This window comes from Drosophila grimshawi, unplaced genomic scaffold (assembly GCF_018153295.1).
Source record: "Drosophila grimshawi isolate 15287-2541.00 unplaced genomic scaffold, ASM1815329v1 contig_1377, whole genome shotgun sequence".
In the NCBI taxonomy this organism is placed as follows: Eukaryota; Metazoa; Arthropoda; class Insecta; order Diptera; family Drosophilidae; genus Drosophila; species Drosophila grimshawi.
In genome coordinates, this window is record NW_025062900.1 from 645,220 (window position 1) to 662,557 (window position 17,338).

The 17,338-nt window shown below is 38.4% G+C and overlaps 1 protein-coding gene across 1 annotated transcript; it reads left to right on the forward strand.

Annotated features, from left to right (window-relative positions):
• The first annotated feature begins 650 nt into the window (after positions 1-650).
• LOC6562568 (leucine-rich repeat and calponin homology domain-containing protein) lies at positions 651-17,064 on the forward strand. Its single transcript, XM_032736221.1, is given in 8 exon segments — positions 651-937; positions 939-982; positions 9,583-10,100; positions 11,701-12,320; positions 13,213-13,873; positions 14,030-14,167; positions 14,821-14,898; positions 15,195-17,064. Coding segments are annotated over 8 exon segments (3,378 nt in total). The 5' UTR covers positions 651-698; the 3' UTR covers positions 16,275-17,064.
• Positions 17,065-17,338: the final 274 nt, after the last annotated feature.

Below are 17,338 nucleotides of genomic sequence, written 5' to 3' on the forward strand. Positions count from 1 at the left end.
TATAATTTGTATATGAGCGCACTAGTGATGGGCAAGCATACCCTAACTGCACTAGTGATGAGCAAACTGTCGTAGTGTGCCAATCGATAAAAAAAAACACATATCGATATGAGCAGAATGTGAGCGCTAATAAAAATACACATTTTGAATATGACGGCATTAGTGATGTTCAAGCAGGCCTTGCAATATATCGGAACAATGTATCGACCTAAGTAGTGAGCATAAAAATACAACAATTTTGTAGTATTTGTAGTATGTGTGACGCTAGTAATTGGCAAGTTATTGTTGCAATATAACGTATCCTTCTATCGATAGAAGCACTGACAAAAATACCAAATTTTGTTGTGGCAAGAAATATAAGTATTTTCTGTACAAACGAAGCCTGGTCACACAGCGCCTCTGGCCGCTTAGTATTTTTATAATTTCGTGGCGAGTGTTTGATTTATCCGTCGCGGTTGCCGCTCCGCTTGCTTTCGGTGCGTTTTGTGTTTGCGCGCGTGTGTGTGAAAGAGAAGAGAAGAGCGGCGAAGAAGGAGAGAAGCCGCAAAAGAAAAATTCCAATTCTTGGAAATCTTATCAATGAGCTGGAAAATGCCAGCAACAAATTGTTTGTAGCTGTTTGTGTTTTGTTTGCCTGTCTGTCTGTTTGTTTGTGTGCGTGACGTCGCTGCTGCCACGCCCACATACACACATACACAATGGCAGCCACAGTCTACAAGCGTCTACAACATGCCAGCGGGGTAGGAGGAGGAGGGGGTGGAGGTGGCCTGCTCAGTTCCAGCACATCGCCAGCTGGAATTGGACTGGGGGTGGGTGGGGGAGGTGTCGCCTCACCAATGCTTGGACAGTCGCAGCTGACGCGATCACTGGAACGCATCCTGGAAGAAGCGCATTTTAGCGGTGAATTAATATTGACCAATCGCAAGCTGAAAGATTTCACACACGGGCAGCAAATATGGATTAACGGATACCGTTATTGCAGGTGCGTTTTTATCTTTTTCTTCATCTTAGTTTATGCTTCTTTTGCCTGCTTGAAAATCAATAATTTGCAGCAGCCCATCGCATGCTATCTCTCTCCCCCTCTCTCTCAAATTGTCCAGCTGCACATTTTGCTCTCTTTCGCTCTCTCTTTTGCCTGCCAAGGACATTTAATTAGCGCAGCTGTTTGTTTTCCTTTCTTCTTTTCTCACTTGCATTTTGTGCACTATTCGCATTTCGGGTGGGTTTTTTTTCTTCCTCATTCGTTTCAAGTTCAGCCAACTTTCGTTTTTGTTGTGCCCGAAAATATTGCAGCCAATACACATAAAGTATAAACTACCCCCACCCTTTCCCACTCTCTCCACTCCACCCACCCATTTACCATCTGTTTTATGGACGACCCTCGCATCGATTTTCAGCTGTGTGCGTTTAATTCAGCTTCTTCCTCTTCTGTGCCGGGGGAATATTTGAAGAGAGAAAGGAGCAAAAATAAAAATATAAATATTGATAAGATAAATATATAATATATAAATAAAATATAAATAAATATAAATATAATTATAAATACACATAAATATAAATATAAACAAACGAAACGTAAATGTAAATAAAATAAAAATAATTTAGACACGAGAGACAAGAGCATAAATAAATGTATAATACAAACATAAATCTGAATAAACTAAAAAAAAAACCAAAAATATTTATTCACAGTTTGTTCTTCAGTTCCATTTTAGTCTTGAAATCTGCTTTCGGCATTTTCCAATTAAAATTCCTCTTTTGTTTTGTGGTGAAATAGAAATATAGATAAAACAAATATAAACAAAATATAAAATAAATTAAATTAATAAAAATACATAAATAGTAATTAATTATGTAAAATATATATATAATTATATATAAATATCTATTGCACATCAAATTATAAAAATATTTATTTCACAGCTTGTTCTTCGATTTTCCCAGTTTTGTCTTCGGTTTTGCTTCCGGCATTTTCCAATTAAAATTGCTTGTTTGTTTTGCCGGCTTCACAATTGAGTCATCAAACGTTGTCTTTGTATTAGTGTGTGTGTTTGCATGTGTGTGTGTGTGTGTGTGTGTGTGTGTGTGTGTGTGTGTGCGTGGGCGTGACTAATGAACAATTAAAAGTGTTGCCCCCTTTTTTGGTGTGAACATCATCATCGTCATCATCCCCTCCCCCTGCACATGATTAAGTTGTTGCTAAAATATTTGCTAAACAAGAGGAAGAAGAAGCAGAAGAGGAGAAAACACAAAAGAGTCTCAAGCATAGAACGACAACCCCAAAAGAAATCAATGAAAGTCAAAAAGCATTTTTTCCTCCTTTCTTTTCTATGCGTTTTTCTTCTTATTTGGCCATCACAACCCTCTCAAGGATGTTAAGCGAGTGAGTACGAGCGAGAAAGCAGATGCGTGTGTACTTGAAAGTTTGGCAGACATTGACTAGCCACAAAAAAAGGAACCATTTGTTGTTGTGGTCTGGCAACCATTCGCCACTCGCCACCTCCATCTCTCTCTCTCTTTCTTTCCCCCTCTGGAAGTCATTTCGTTTTCAGTGTGCAGTTTGAGAGCCTCTGATTGGAATGCTTGTCACGTAAAACTAAACAAAGAAAATGGAAATAAAAAATGAGCAGCTGCTGCTTGCAGAGGAGGAAAAACAGGAAATTATTTTAAAATAATTACAAGTTGTAAATTGCATGACAAGTGCAACAAGAAAAGGAGCAGCAAAAGCTGGCAGGAAGTATCTGAAAAGGTAGTAGGTGAAGCTGAAAAGGCAGCAGAATACACTGTTAGCAGATGCATAATGAACAGGTGCAAGTGTTGCTGGAACTAAAACAGGTTGAGTAAGCAAAGGAGCAGAAAGCGCAAGCAGCTGTTGTCGAAAAGGTAGCAGAAGCAACGTGAGCAGCTGTGCAATGAATGTTGCTGCCAGTGTTGCTGTACGTCACAGGAAAAACTTCAATTAGCCAAGTTGAGTAAAAAACATCAATCAGCTGCCAGTGTTGCTGCAACTAGCCAATAAAGTAGTAAATTGTTGTTGTTGCCGAGTTGACAAAGAAAACAATTTTAAAAGGGTGATGAGTAGAAAAGAGGAGGGGCAGGTGGGGGCTCGACTATCAAAGATAGTTTCCGTTGGTGTTGTTGTTGTTGTAGTGTGTAAATCTAAAAGCCGACAGTTTTTATTATATGTCTGCTGTCTGCTTGCAGAGGAAGCGAAGCCATCAAAAATTGTTTTTGCTTTGAGCACGTCTTTCGAGCTCAGTGACTGTCAAACTGTGCTGTGCGTGCACAGCATGCAAAATGAATGGGAATTAAAACTAGAGATGACACAGTGCAGCTCAAATAGTAGTCGAAGAATATCGCATAAGAAAAGCTAAGCAAAAAGAGGAATAAATATTCATTTATTTATTTATTACAAGTGTAGAAAATGAGTTTATTATAAATGTTGTTATAAATGGAAATATTATCGTTGTCTGACAGCATTTTCTAACTATAGCTAAAATACTCGAGTATTTATCGGCATCGGCATCTGAAGCGGACAATTCACATTTTGCACACATATTGAGGCCAAACAGCAAATGCAAACTTGACACAGAAATAAAGCTTCATTAATTTATGAGTGTAAGCAATAAACTCATTTTTTTTGTTGCCTTTTCAATGTGTGGCAACAAAAAGCGGCAGCAGCAGCAAACGCTGAGGCATAAACAATTTGTGCAGCTTAATTGGGGAACGTAACACGCGCCACACCAATACAAACATAATTATATGTTTATGCGCTGCACATCGTGATATGAAATATCAGGAACTGCTTATCGTGATATCATATATCATGAAAAGTGTGACAAAGTAATTTATTTTTAAATGGGATTACATTTTAGTGTCAGATGTGGGATTGAGTTTCACTATATACACTGCATATATACCATATATACTTGTTTATTTTTGCTTGCTTTAACTTTTAAATCACCTTAAAAACATGAAAATTAATAATAATAAAAAAAAATTAAATAGTTTTAGCTGCTTTGCCTATTAAGCAGCCCTATCTTTATAACAGTGCCGGTTTTAAGGTTAGTTTGACCCCTCGATTAGAGAGACATTCCTCAAGTATCACAAGAAATGTGGTAACGAGCGTTAATCAATCATCGTATAAGCATTGATAAACAAGACTCAACTATTAATATAGCTGCTATCAGCTTACAAAAGAACTGCAAATAAATTGAGGCCAATAGCCACAACAACAATAACAATTTAGTGTGTGTGTGTGTGTCTATGTCTGTTTGTGTGTGTGTGTGTGTGTTGAAAAGTGTACTCACAGCTGTTTAGAAAATGCAGAAGAAAATGCGGCACTCAAACGGGGGAAAATTCATCATTAACAGCAAAAACAATAACAAAATGAAAAATAAAACAAAATTGAAATTGTTTATGCTTGAAATGTTTCAATATTTATTTAAATACTTGTTTGCTGTTGGCAAACACAGACTGTTGTTGTTATTGTTGTTTTTGTTTCTTAAGTTTACATTATGTCTAAATGAGCCAGTAAGAGCACGAGATAGAGAAAGGTTGACTATGAGATACCCTGTATAAAGCTAAGTTACTAATGTATAAAATTAAATAAGTAAATAATCTTGATTGAGAACTTCATATGCCCGAATTTTAAGAACTGCACTTCCTAATTATAGTGAATTAGAGATGATTTCTTCTGCCTGTCGCATACCTTTGCACAAGTTCATTATATCCGCTTTATCCACTTTTGATATCTGCAGGGTATTCAAAATATTTGCGAAATTGCAAAGCACTAAAAACACACACAACTTTGTCTCTGTATCTTTCAGGGTGTGTGTGTGTGTGTGTGTGTGTGTGTGTGTATTGAGTGACTCTTAAGTAAGAAGCGAATGGGGAAAATTATGGCAAGGGGGGAGGGGGGAAGCATGAGGAGGAGGGGGGCAATGCCTTCGTTTTCCACATAATAACACGTAATAAATGATGGCAGCCAGCAGCAAACCCGATCCGATTTCATCAGAAGACTTCGAAGCGGGATTTTTTAATTATTGTTGTTGTTGTTTTGATTGGTTCGAGGTAGATTGAAAGATTGATTGAGGATGGGAGAGGGTTGGGCAGAAGCAGCGGGATTGAACCATATGATAAGTGTTCAATTTGATTTGTATTTTCTCAGCTGCGGACTATTTGCAAATCGAGTTTGCTCAGCGATAGGCAAACAGTTCGTCAAACTGTGGGAATAATCACCATCCAACATTAGCATTTGCAAAAGCATTGCATTCACATGAATAATAAATAATGAATAACAGATTGTGAATTTGAATAACAAAATTCGGACTAATTAAATGGAGATTGCTGAGCAAAACCACAAAGCCAAATTGTTTCGCAGGAAGCTCAAATTTGATAAAGTTGTGTTTCTTTTTTTTTACTTTGTTTAATCTTCATGGTTGTTGAAATTTATGCAAAAATTCAGAACACAAATGTGTAAGAATTGCCAACAAATTTTCAAAAGCGATTAAATAATAAAAAAAATCGTAGCTTTTTGATTATGGTTTGAGCTATAAATTAATACTGAATTTGGGTTCATATTCAAAATATAGTTTAAAAAAAGAAAGAAAGATTTTAGGGACTGGTAAAAACTTTTCAAGGCTATAGCCTATATACTATGTCTAAATCATTGTCAGATTATAGATCAGATCACTAAAGCCTACTACTTCTCAATAGAATACAATTTATACTACTAAATACTAAAGAGTATTACTTTTTAATTCATTACAATTTCTACTCCTAAAAATTAGAACCGATAGTAATTCTAATATATGACAGCTATAGAATATAGTCGTTCAATTTTGATTCTATGTCTACTCTACTACTTCTTTTGTGTTTACTGCTTTCAATTCCTTTCCAACACTGATTGCCCAATCTATCCATATATTTATGTGCGCAAATAGTAATGGAAACTTGGCCATATAAATTACATTTCCAGTCAACCGCATATCTATCCATATCCAACTACATCCATATTTATATCCACATTGCCAAAATGGGAAACTTGATTGCTTGACTCTTTCTCTCTCTCTCTCTCTTTCTCTCTCTCTCTCTCTCTTTCTCAGTCTGTCTCTCTTGACTCCATTGTGATTCATAATTTCAAAAGTGTGCCCAACACAAACAAGTCAACATCATCATAATCATCATCAACATTATCATGATGATGATCAAGAGTCGGCAATAAAATTGAGTCAAATTAATTTCAATAAATCCATCAATAGAAGCCACAGCGTGTGCCAAGCACCCGGAATAAACCAGTCACGAGTACTCAAATGGTTCCCAATTTAAAATGGACAACAGCTCCAAAAAAAGAGCTCAGTTTTAGTTGTTGTTATTGCTTCTTGTGTGGAATGTAGCGCCATCAATTTAATTTGTTGCTGCTTCCGCCCTGCAACATATCAAATGGATGCCCTTGCCACGCTGCACCCTTTCTGTACACTCAGCAAAAAACCGACCGTAAAGCGTTGATGATTGATTACAGTTTATTTATTTATTTTTATAACATTTATGAAAAATATGTCTAACTTGTAGGGTATTGTTTTTTTATTGTGAAGAATTCTTATAGTCGATTTTTGTTGCTTATATTTTGGTAATAAACATTTGTCTTTTAAGATCTCTCTAGACAGACAACAGATAAATTCTAATATAAAAGACAAAACCGTAAATTGCATTTCTTGTTTCTGAATTTTAGAAGTGATTTTCTCTATTTCCATTTTTCATTTTTAGAAGAACTTTCAAGCTTTCAGTGAAATTTACTTAAATTTAGAGCGATTTTTTTCCTGAGTGTATGAGTAATGCGAGTAGTACATTCGGCACTCAATATTTATGAGCTGTGCTGCAGGTGTGTCTGCCACACAGATGCCCCAAATGGTGGTGCGATCCAATTCCCAATTTTGTTGGCGTCGCGACAACCACGCAAAAAAAGAAGAAAAACAAGAAAAAAACTAGCAATACAAAAACAAATTTGATTCATTTTGTGTATCGCAGTTTTGTTTTTGCGCATTGCGTTGTTTCTTTTTTGGCTTAAAGCCAATTGGCCAAAACCGACGAAGAAGAAGAGCAATAGCAGACAACAACTGGTGTCTGCACTCAGAAAATTACTAACCCTGATATGTGTAAAGTCGACAAAGCTGCAATGATTATAATTAATATATATACGAAGTGAAACTACTAATAGAGAGAAACTTAAGAGCTTGCGATACAATTATTTTAAAGACAGCGTTCCTCCAATTTCGTCTTTTGATTCAGCTTATTATTATTATTATTACTCAACCTTCGAAACTAGTTTGAAAGCCATAAAAAAAACAACCTTTGAGTTGTAATTAAAATAATGTGATGAAGATAACTCAAAAACATGTCAAATTACATTAATGACAAAAGTCAACCAACATTTTTATAGTTTTTTAATGATTTGAATTTAGTTTATTTTACACTCGAAAAAGATTAGAGCCAAAACTTCAGTTTTTGAACTAGTTGGACGGAATTACAAGCGACAACCAGTTGTGGCAAATGTTCACATTATGTTTTTATGTGATGCATGCGGCTTATGCAACAAAAGCAGGGAAAAAACTGAAACCAGAAATGCGAATCCATCAGCCACTTTTTTGCATAAGTACTCTGAAAACTGGCTGACGACAAACATTGGCATTTGACTTGTTGTTGTTCTTGCAACTGCAACGCTGCTGTTGTTGTAGTTGTTGTTGTTGCTATTGTTGCACGCACACACACGGAGTATGTTAAGTCTACACTCAGAAAAAAACGACAAATATATTGTTACCATATTCAGATAGCAAATTTCTAATCTTTATGTTGCATTTCTCAATTTCAGGCTTAATTTTTCAAAAAAAAAAAATTGAGAAGAAAAGCGCCAGATTTTTGGAATTGTCGATTTCGACATTTTTTTCTTGATATTTAGAAAGTATTTCTTTAAACTGGGAAAACTTTCTATTTTTAGGGCGATTTTTCTCTGAGTGTATGCGTGTGTTGTTTATAGGCCAGCCAGCGAAGATTGCTTTATGCTTGCCTTTCAGCAACAACAAGAGGCAACAACATGTGCTGGGGTGCGGCTTGGCTAAATGCTCGCTATGGCTTCGCATTAGTGTAGATGCCCCTCATCGACTCTCATCTCCCCCCTCCCCCTCCGCTCTCCACTCTCCTCCCGGTCCTGCCTCACCCTTTTTGTTGCATATGCTAAAAAGCATTTAGCAGACAGAGACAAAGGCAGCTGTGCTTAAGATGCACAATGTTGCCGCCTGCAGTTGAATAAACTTTACCCTGGCAACAGGATGTGTCAAGGACTCTTATTTTTGTCATGTTACGTCATCACTTCTCTCTGGAATCGGTTTAATCTGTTGCACGGAAAAATTCAAGCGGAAATTGGATTCGCCGTGCAGCATCCGAGATACTCGGGAAAACAGCAACAGCTCAGCTTACTTTGAGCTGGGAGCTCAGGGCCAGACACCACACTTAGAAAAATCACCAAGACTTATAAAGAAATACTTTTCTATTTGCTTAATAATATACTCCCAACACGTGGATTAAATAGTATCAAACTCAAACTACTATATGAAAGATGTGTTCTTGTCTAAATACCTTTTTTGTTGGCAAATTATCAGAACTAAACTCATCAGCTAACTTTGTTATGCAATAACTTAAATGTGGATTAGGAATTGGAGGATTCTACATTATAAAATATTGATAGTCACTTGAGCTAAAATGTAATCCGAGCTACTCCAGGCGGCCTCAGTTAAAATTATATTATATAGCTGCTCCACCTTAACATTAACTAAACTTAACTTAAACTAAACACAAAATTCCTCTATTCTTTCATATTCTGCGCCCATTTTTTGGAAGCTTTTACGCACCAATTTCCGTGTGCACAATAAATTGTGGTCTATTTGCGTTTGCAAGCCACCACAACTAGCCACATTGTCTGTGCCCCATTCTGCCTCAACCCTCACCGCACTCTGCCCCTCTGTACACATGCCACATGCCACCCCCTTGGCACAATTCTTGTTGTTTTACGTGCTCATTTTGCATGCAAATTCATTTAGTAAATTAATTGCCCATTCCACAATGTTCTTGATGGGTAGCTTTGAGTGGGGCGTGAGTGGGAAGAGGGGAGTGAGGGGAGAGGGGATTGGTGGGAGAGTGTAGAGTAGTTAAATCGTAAATTGCCGGGGCATATTGAGGTCATGTGCTCCACTGGAGTCAACGTCGAGCTGCCTCCAGCAGTGATAAAAGTTTAACTCAAAAAACTTAAATTTCCTTCGATTCCCTCTCTTCCTGTCTTCAAGCAGGAGGCCTCCTATTTTCCACAATTTTATGCCTCTTTTCACCAATTCTGCAGCAAAACTTAAAAATACATCTTTCTGAAAAAATGAGTTTTGGTTTTTGTTTTTTGCAAAAAAGTCCAATTTAAAGTGTTTTATCTGCTCCAAAAATTATACGATTTTCGAAATATTTTCAACATTATGCAGTCCTTTATATTTATATATATATATTAATTGCTCACTGCTTAAATTGTTCTCTTATTTACAGATCTGTCCCGAAATAGATTCTGTGAACTGCCCGAGGAGATAACAACATTTGCTTTCCTGGAGACACTGATGCTCTATCACAACACGATACGCAGCATACCCGAATCGGTGAAGCAGCTGTCATCGCTTACCTATTTGGATTTGCGTAGCAATCAGTTGACTACATTGCCACGTGAGATTTGTTTTTTGCCGTTGCAAGTGTTGCTTGTGTCCAATAATCGACTGGCCTCGTTGCCCGATGAATTGGGTCGCTTGGATCAGACACTCACCGATCTGGATGCATCCTACAATCAGCTGAGTGCGTTGCCAGTGCGCCTGGGGGAATTGCGCACTCTGCGCTCCCTTTCGCTGCGCAGCAATCAGCTGCTCTACTTGCCCCGGGAAGTGACCTGCCTCAGTCTCGTCTCGCTGGATGTGAGCAACAATCGAATTGCGGGTCTTCCACTCGAGATTCGCCACATGAGCACCCTCGTCGAACTGCAGCTGGAGAACAATCCTCTCACCTCGCCACCAGCAAGCGTAAGTGTTGCCACAACAAATCTTAATAATACAAAATATTTCCAAGTACCTAGCGATAGTAGAATGTAGTAAAAAGAGGCATTAATTCATAGTCACTCTAACTGATAAGATATTTCATCAATTCAAATTTATAAATAATCTGCATTAGATGAGTGAACAATAGAAAAGTAGGCTTTACAGAAATTGTTGTTGTGCAGTAAATATAATGGTCATTTTCTGTAGAGAAAATATTGAATTTAATTGGAATATTGGATTAGGTTAGGTTGTAACGGGGATGAGTATTGTAGTCAAAGAGTCAGAGGGTAATTAACTAGCTGTGTCAGAATCATCTAAGTGATAAGAGACATGCTATCAATTCTAAATTTATAAATAATCTATGTTAGAACAATGGACAATGGAAATGTTGTCATAACAGATATTGGAATTGCGTCATTGTCAATATAGAAAATATTTAATTTATTTTGAATATTAGGTTAGGTTAGGTTGAAATGCAGATAAATATATAATTATCTATATGAGTTGGACAGTAAATATAATTTTCATTTTCTATATTGAAAATGTGACGGTGAACTACTTTTTATCTAAGTAAACGTGATAAAATAGAGTGTTCCACGCGGATTCTGCTGATAAAATAGAGTGTTCCACGCGGATTCTGCTAATCATTATTTCTTCATTAGTTCTCAGCTGTGAAGAATATAATTGGAATCGAGATAATTTAAGGGACTATTTTTCATTTGTTGATACCAGTTTGAAGTTGAGTTCGTTTCGATTTTCATTGATGCATATTTTTAGGAAGAAGGTGCTATTATTAGGATTTGTACACTTAACAATAGCACCCTCTTCATAAAAATATTATACAAAAAAAAAAAAAACACAAAATTGGGTCGTTTATTGGTCTGTTCGACAGCTTTATCTATCTTTGTGGGTCCCTTGCTCTCCATGAGGTTGGGTATCCCCATAAAATGTATTTTTGGGTAATGCTTTGAGTAATATAAGGATTCTTCTTAGTACGAATGGTTATTATGCTCTTTAGAGGATTCATTTTCAGAAAATGAGCCGATTTTTTAAGGCACAGTCTAATGGCTCTAAGTTTAATGGCTTTATAAGTTCCTTCAGAGAACTGAGGAGTATTTAGATAGATCGTAATTTGTTTCTGACTGGTTAGATCAATTATTAATGGATACAAAGAGTTATTGCCAGTCTACTGGAGAAGTATTGCATTTAAACAGACAGAGTATAATTATCTAAATGTAGAAAGCGGCATCAATTCATTGTCAACTCTAACTGATAAGATATGCTATCAGTTCTGCATTTATTTTTAAACAATCCTATTTAAGTTAATAATCTGTGCTAGAACATTGGACAATACAAGAAGTAGTTTTTATAAAAATTTAACTTTTCTAAAGAACTTTTTCCTTAATAAGTTATTCTAGTTCAAGTCACCAGCTTATTATGCGCGTATCTCTTTGGATAGCAAATTTTCAACATTGGATTACTATATCATTTAGTTTTCTTGGGAACAATCATACTCCATATAATTAGACTCTATATACACCACATTCTCTATACTCATACTCACTTATATCTATTCAATTTACAGCTCTGCATGCGGGGACTGGTGCACGTGTTCAAGTTTCTGGAGACGCAGGCGACCAAAGATGAGAAGGGCTCTCGGGTCGGTGGCAATTACGATGGCTACACAACGTTGCGACGTGCACCACGCCACAATTCGAGTGGCAACATGCTGGAAACTTCGACCAGTCAGCGGCATGCGGCACGCCATCAAATCGACTCCGGTTACAGCACCAGTGATGGTCTGGACAAGCGTTGGTCTCACGATGTGCCCGGCAAATCGAAGACTGACTCGCCCATGCACTGTGCAACGCTACCACGTGCATTGCCCTCCAGCACCAATAGTCAATCACATCAACAACTGTTGCCGCTAAGTAGTGATCTGATGGATGCATCGCTCACCTCCAGCACCAGCACCATTGTCGATGAGAGTCTGACTTTAAGTGCGGGCATCTCGCCCGTAGCATCGCCCTACAAACAATCTACTTCATCATCGCACAACAACATCAGCTACGCCCACTCGAACAGCTCGAGCAACAGCTCATCACCGGATCAGGATGAGGATCTGATGCTGGACCATCAGGAGCGCAGCGTTCACGGCAGCAATGGCAAGCTGAACAAGAGTCTCAACAACATTCAGACCTACAAGTGAGTAGAAAGTGGTATTTAAATTCTTTTGTTTTTGAGGCTTGGAAACGGAATTTACTTACACTCCTTCATAATAAGCACAAAACACGGCAAACAGTTCTGTAATCTCAGTTGCACAACCTGCTTAGCGTCTCAACTTAATTCTCTCTCAATGGACTCCAAGACCCCCTAAAATGATTTCTGCTGAAGCTGTAATGAGGAGGAAAAAGAGGAATCTCATAAACACCAGGAAGACCCTGTGGAAAGCCCAGTTTCTTATCGACCTAACGTTCTTAGTAGAATTCGTACCAATTAAGATTGCGAAATTCATAAACCCCTGACTGGATTCGGCTCTGGTTCAGCTCTGGTTGCCAAGGAACTGAGCCGAATCATTAACTCAATCTGCTGGGATTTCCAACCCAATCAAATTCTTTAACCTTCTCCAAGTCTGTTCAAGTTACCTTAGGAGGTACCACAAGGAAGTCATAATTATAATTATATAATATAATTATTTGCTGTCTTCTGTGTAGACTATTGTTGGGCATATAGATAACATAATTTGAGTGACTGTTGTTCATTTGCTGATATCAACTTAAAGTATTTTCTTTGAGTTTGTTTTGCTTTTCGTTGATGTATATTTTTAGAAAGAGGGTGCTATTATTAGATATATGAATAAGGGGAAGTTTCAAGGTCTCTGATAGGCAGCTTGATCTGGCTTTTCGTTCCATTTGGTCTCCCATTGGCTGGCTATCCAGTTTAATTTTATTTTTAGGTTTATTGTCATAAATCATTCTTAGATCGGATCTTATGCTCACATTATAGTATATTTTTCGCCTTGATAAGTTGTGCATCTGCTATTTCAAATGAAATCAAATACACCCACTTTAACCACATTTCGCCCACCTTCACACAGGGAGTACAAGGATGCGTTGAAGCAGCAGCGTAATCAGGAAATTAGCAGCGTCTACAAGCAGAAGCATCCCAATGCCAACACGAGTCCCAATGAGGAGGAGTTGCCGCCACGTTGTCTCAGCAACGGCAGCTCAACCGCCACGTTGCCCAAGTCAATTATGAAGCAGCCGAGCAGCAATGGGCACAACGGCAATGGCAATGGCAATGGAAATGGCATCGATGATGTGGTTATACCAAAGAAACCCATACAGAAAGTGATCCCATCACGCAACACAGAACTGATGTCAACGTTGGCCTTAAAATCGCCAGTCGCCTCAGAAACAAATGGCGCCCATTGTGTGGGCTATGTAAAACCGCATAGTCCACTGAAAAATGGCGTCGGAATTGGAGTTGGAGTCGGAGTCTTGACCAACAGCAACAATAATGGCAGCGGCAGCAGCAAGTTTAATACGTCCAATGGCAGTGGTGCAGGTGGTGGTGCAGTGGGTGGCTCTGGCTTGATAAAGTCACCAGTGAGTGCCACGAGTAAATTGGGCAATGTGAAAACCCATCGCACAGTCACCTGGAATCATGATATACCTGCCGAGAAGCTTAGTTTCACAATGCGACGCGAATTCGATCGTCAACGCGAAGAAACCGAACTCATGTCACAGCTGAGAAGTGTAAGTCGGCATTTTAATATATAGAATTGCGATAAGATATAACAGCAATCGATTTATTAAAATTTTAATTGAATACTAAACAATATATTTGAAATCAGCATTTGAAAAAAATAATGGTATATTTCTTATAATTTGTAATATTTATCATCTTTGCAGATCATTGAGACGCGTTTGAAGATGACGCTGCCCGAGGATATTGCATCGGCACTCACCGACGGCGTCATACTCTGTCATTTGGCCAACTATGTGCGCCCTCGCTCGGTGGCCAGCATTCATGTGCCATCGCCCGGTGTGGTGAGTCCTCAGCTTGGTTAAAGCAATGATTGTACAGCGGTTAGAGATATATACTAAAGTATCTATTTATAAATCGAGTGATATTTGACCTTTACAATATGTAAAGTTTTTCTATATACACAATATTCTTTTAATACATCTCTGAAGTCTTTTTAGGGGATATATATTCTGGTATCGTTTCCATGGAATCTTTTCTGTCGAAAGACAACCAGAAAATTGATTACACTCATCGACTGTAGAGACATAGGTAAAGAGGTGTCTCAATAGATGTTGATAGAGATAACGTATCGCTAAACATATCATTCGGGGTATCTCCGAAGTCTTTGCTACATATATCTATAGAGATATCAAAATTGTAGATAGGGCTCTTCCACTATAAAGTTATTTATAAAGGTATCTCTAAAATCTTTGATAGAGATATATATATATACAGGCATCAAAGACAGATTGAAATCTCTCTGATTTGATCACTATATAAATTCTAGATTGATAGTTGGGTTTTTCTTATTATGAGAGTCTTTCAGCCGAGATATAATATATAATAGATATATAATTTTCAGACATCTATCGGTTATAATCTCTATCTCATCCGCTGTACAAACATTATTTTATATATTTTATTTATATATTAAATCCTTGCTCCAACTTTATAGAACAAATTGTCCATGGCACGGTGTCGTCGCAATGTGGATAATTTTCTGGAGGCCTGTCGTCGCATTGGTGTGGATGAGGTGCGTATTTAAAGTTCCTTAAAAACTGTGCCACAGTCTCCCCTAAAAGTTAAGCAACACCGTTGAGTTAAAAACTTTCAGTCATTGGTTGTGGGGCAAATTTCAAATGCTTTTTGTCGCTTTTGTAGAGAAGAAAAACAGCTGCCAAAATCTAACACCTCATTCCTAACTCAATATACACACATTACATACATACACACGCACACACAACACACGACACACAACCACACACACAAAACAAAAAAGAGAACAAAAAAGTTGATGCAATAAAAACTGTTATTGGTTGTTGGTTGCAGGAGTTGATTTGCTACTGTGCCGATGTTGTGCCACAACAACACCAAGAGCAACGCGCTGACGATGACTATGATGCTGATGTCTATGTTGCTGACAGCAGCAGCAGCAGTAGCAACAGTTGCAACGGGCATGGGAACGACAGCAACAACAGTAACAGCAGCAGCAACATTGAGCGAAGACAGTTGCCAAATGCTGTGGCTTTATTGCGAACGGTGGCTGCTTTAATTGCGTTGGATGCGAATCCACATCATCAGCAGCAGCATGTGCGCTGTCTGCAGCAGCAGGAGCAATTGCAACTAAAGCTGCAACAGTTGCAACAACAGCAGCAACAGTTTTCGTCGTCCAAATTCAACTCCTGCAGCCAACAGCCAGAACAGATGTTGCAATTAGCTAATGTATTTATTGGGCATGATAATAATGTTGATGCTGATGTTGATGATGATGATGTGGCAGCAACAAGCCAACCACAACAGCAACAGTTGCCACCACAGCAGCAGCAGCAACCACTTGCCACAGTTGGTCAACTTCTGCGCAGTGCCAAATTGAAAACTTTTGATAAAATCAAAAAGAATCTTTTGTTAAATGGCCACCAAAGTTTTCAATTGCACCACAGCAACAACAACAGCAGCAGCAGCAACAACAACAACAATCGCTGCTCAACACTGCAAACAATTATTGAGAGCGAACACGATGTGGCATCAGCTGGACCAGCTGGACATTATCACCTGATAGACGAAAAGCAGCAGCAGCAACAGTTGCAACAGCAGCAACAGTTGCAACAGCAGCACCAGCAGCAGCAACAATTGCAGCCAAAGGACTTGCCCACAATTAAACCTTTGGCCAAGCGCATTGAGTTCTTTGAGCAGCAGCCACAACTGGAGGTCTTTAGCATCTATCAACAGCCGCAGCAACAGTTGCAGTTGCCACAGCAACAGTTGCCGCCACATAAGCTGCAACAGCAGGAACACGAAGCTGGCAATTTGTCGTTGCTCAAACACGACTCTCATACGCTGACCATCATTTTGTCCTGCGTCTTCATTGCCAGCTTTTTGTGGCTGATGCTTTTCCCATTGCCCGGTTAGCACCTTGTGACAGCGACAACAGCTACAGTTGCTGCAACAGCAGAAGGAGCTGGCCAGAAACAAGTCACAACTGAAGCTCTTTGGCATCTGTCAACAACAGCAGCAGGAGCAACATTTGGAACAACAGTAGCAGCAGCAGCTGCCAAAGGAGTCGCCTACAATCAAGCGACAACTGGAGGTCTTTAGTTGCTATCAATAGCAGTAGCAATGGTTGCAGTTGACACAGCAGCCACAGCAACATCTATCAGCAGCAGCAACAGTTGCGCTACAGCAGACAAAGGAATTGGTCAGCAACAAACTGCTAGCCAAGTTCTTCGATCAGCAGCGACAAATGCAGTTCCCCAGCAGCTATCAACAGCAGCAGCAACAGTTGCAGCAGGAACAACAGCAGCCAAAGTAGCTGGTTACAATGAAGCCACAGCTTTTTAGCAGCTGTCAACAGCAGCAGCAACATCAGCAGCAACAGTTGGTGACATCTTTTCAGCTCTTCCCAGTGCCTGGCTGACAATTTGTAGCAGCAACAACAAGAACATCTATCCACAGCAGCAGCAAGAATTGCAGTTGCCACATCAGCAACAGTTGCCGCCACACATCATCATTCATCATCTTGTCAGCTATCTTTGACTGTTGCTCTTCTCAATTTGTAGCTTTTACTGCCCATTATTTATTAAGTATCAGCTTTTATACTAAACACAGACACATACTAAATATTTAAACACTTGTAAACAGACATACTAAATATTTAAACTCTTGTAGTGAGTTCATTTGAGGCTGCTTTTTCCTTATGTTTAGTGCTAAACTTAGTTTATATATATATATATATAATATATAGATATATATATAAGTATAATTTATGTATACAATTCACTAACTTGATATATACAACCCCAAAGACTTTGTATAAGGGTATTCCCTTGAAATTGTATTTGCTATTATGTGAGATTTATTCATGACTAAACCAATACACACACATATATATATATACATTCATATATACATCATAATTTCCATATATATATGGCCCAGCTTACAAGTATTTCTACTTTGAAAACATACGCTTGATT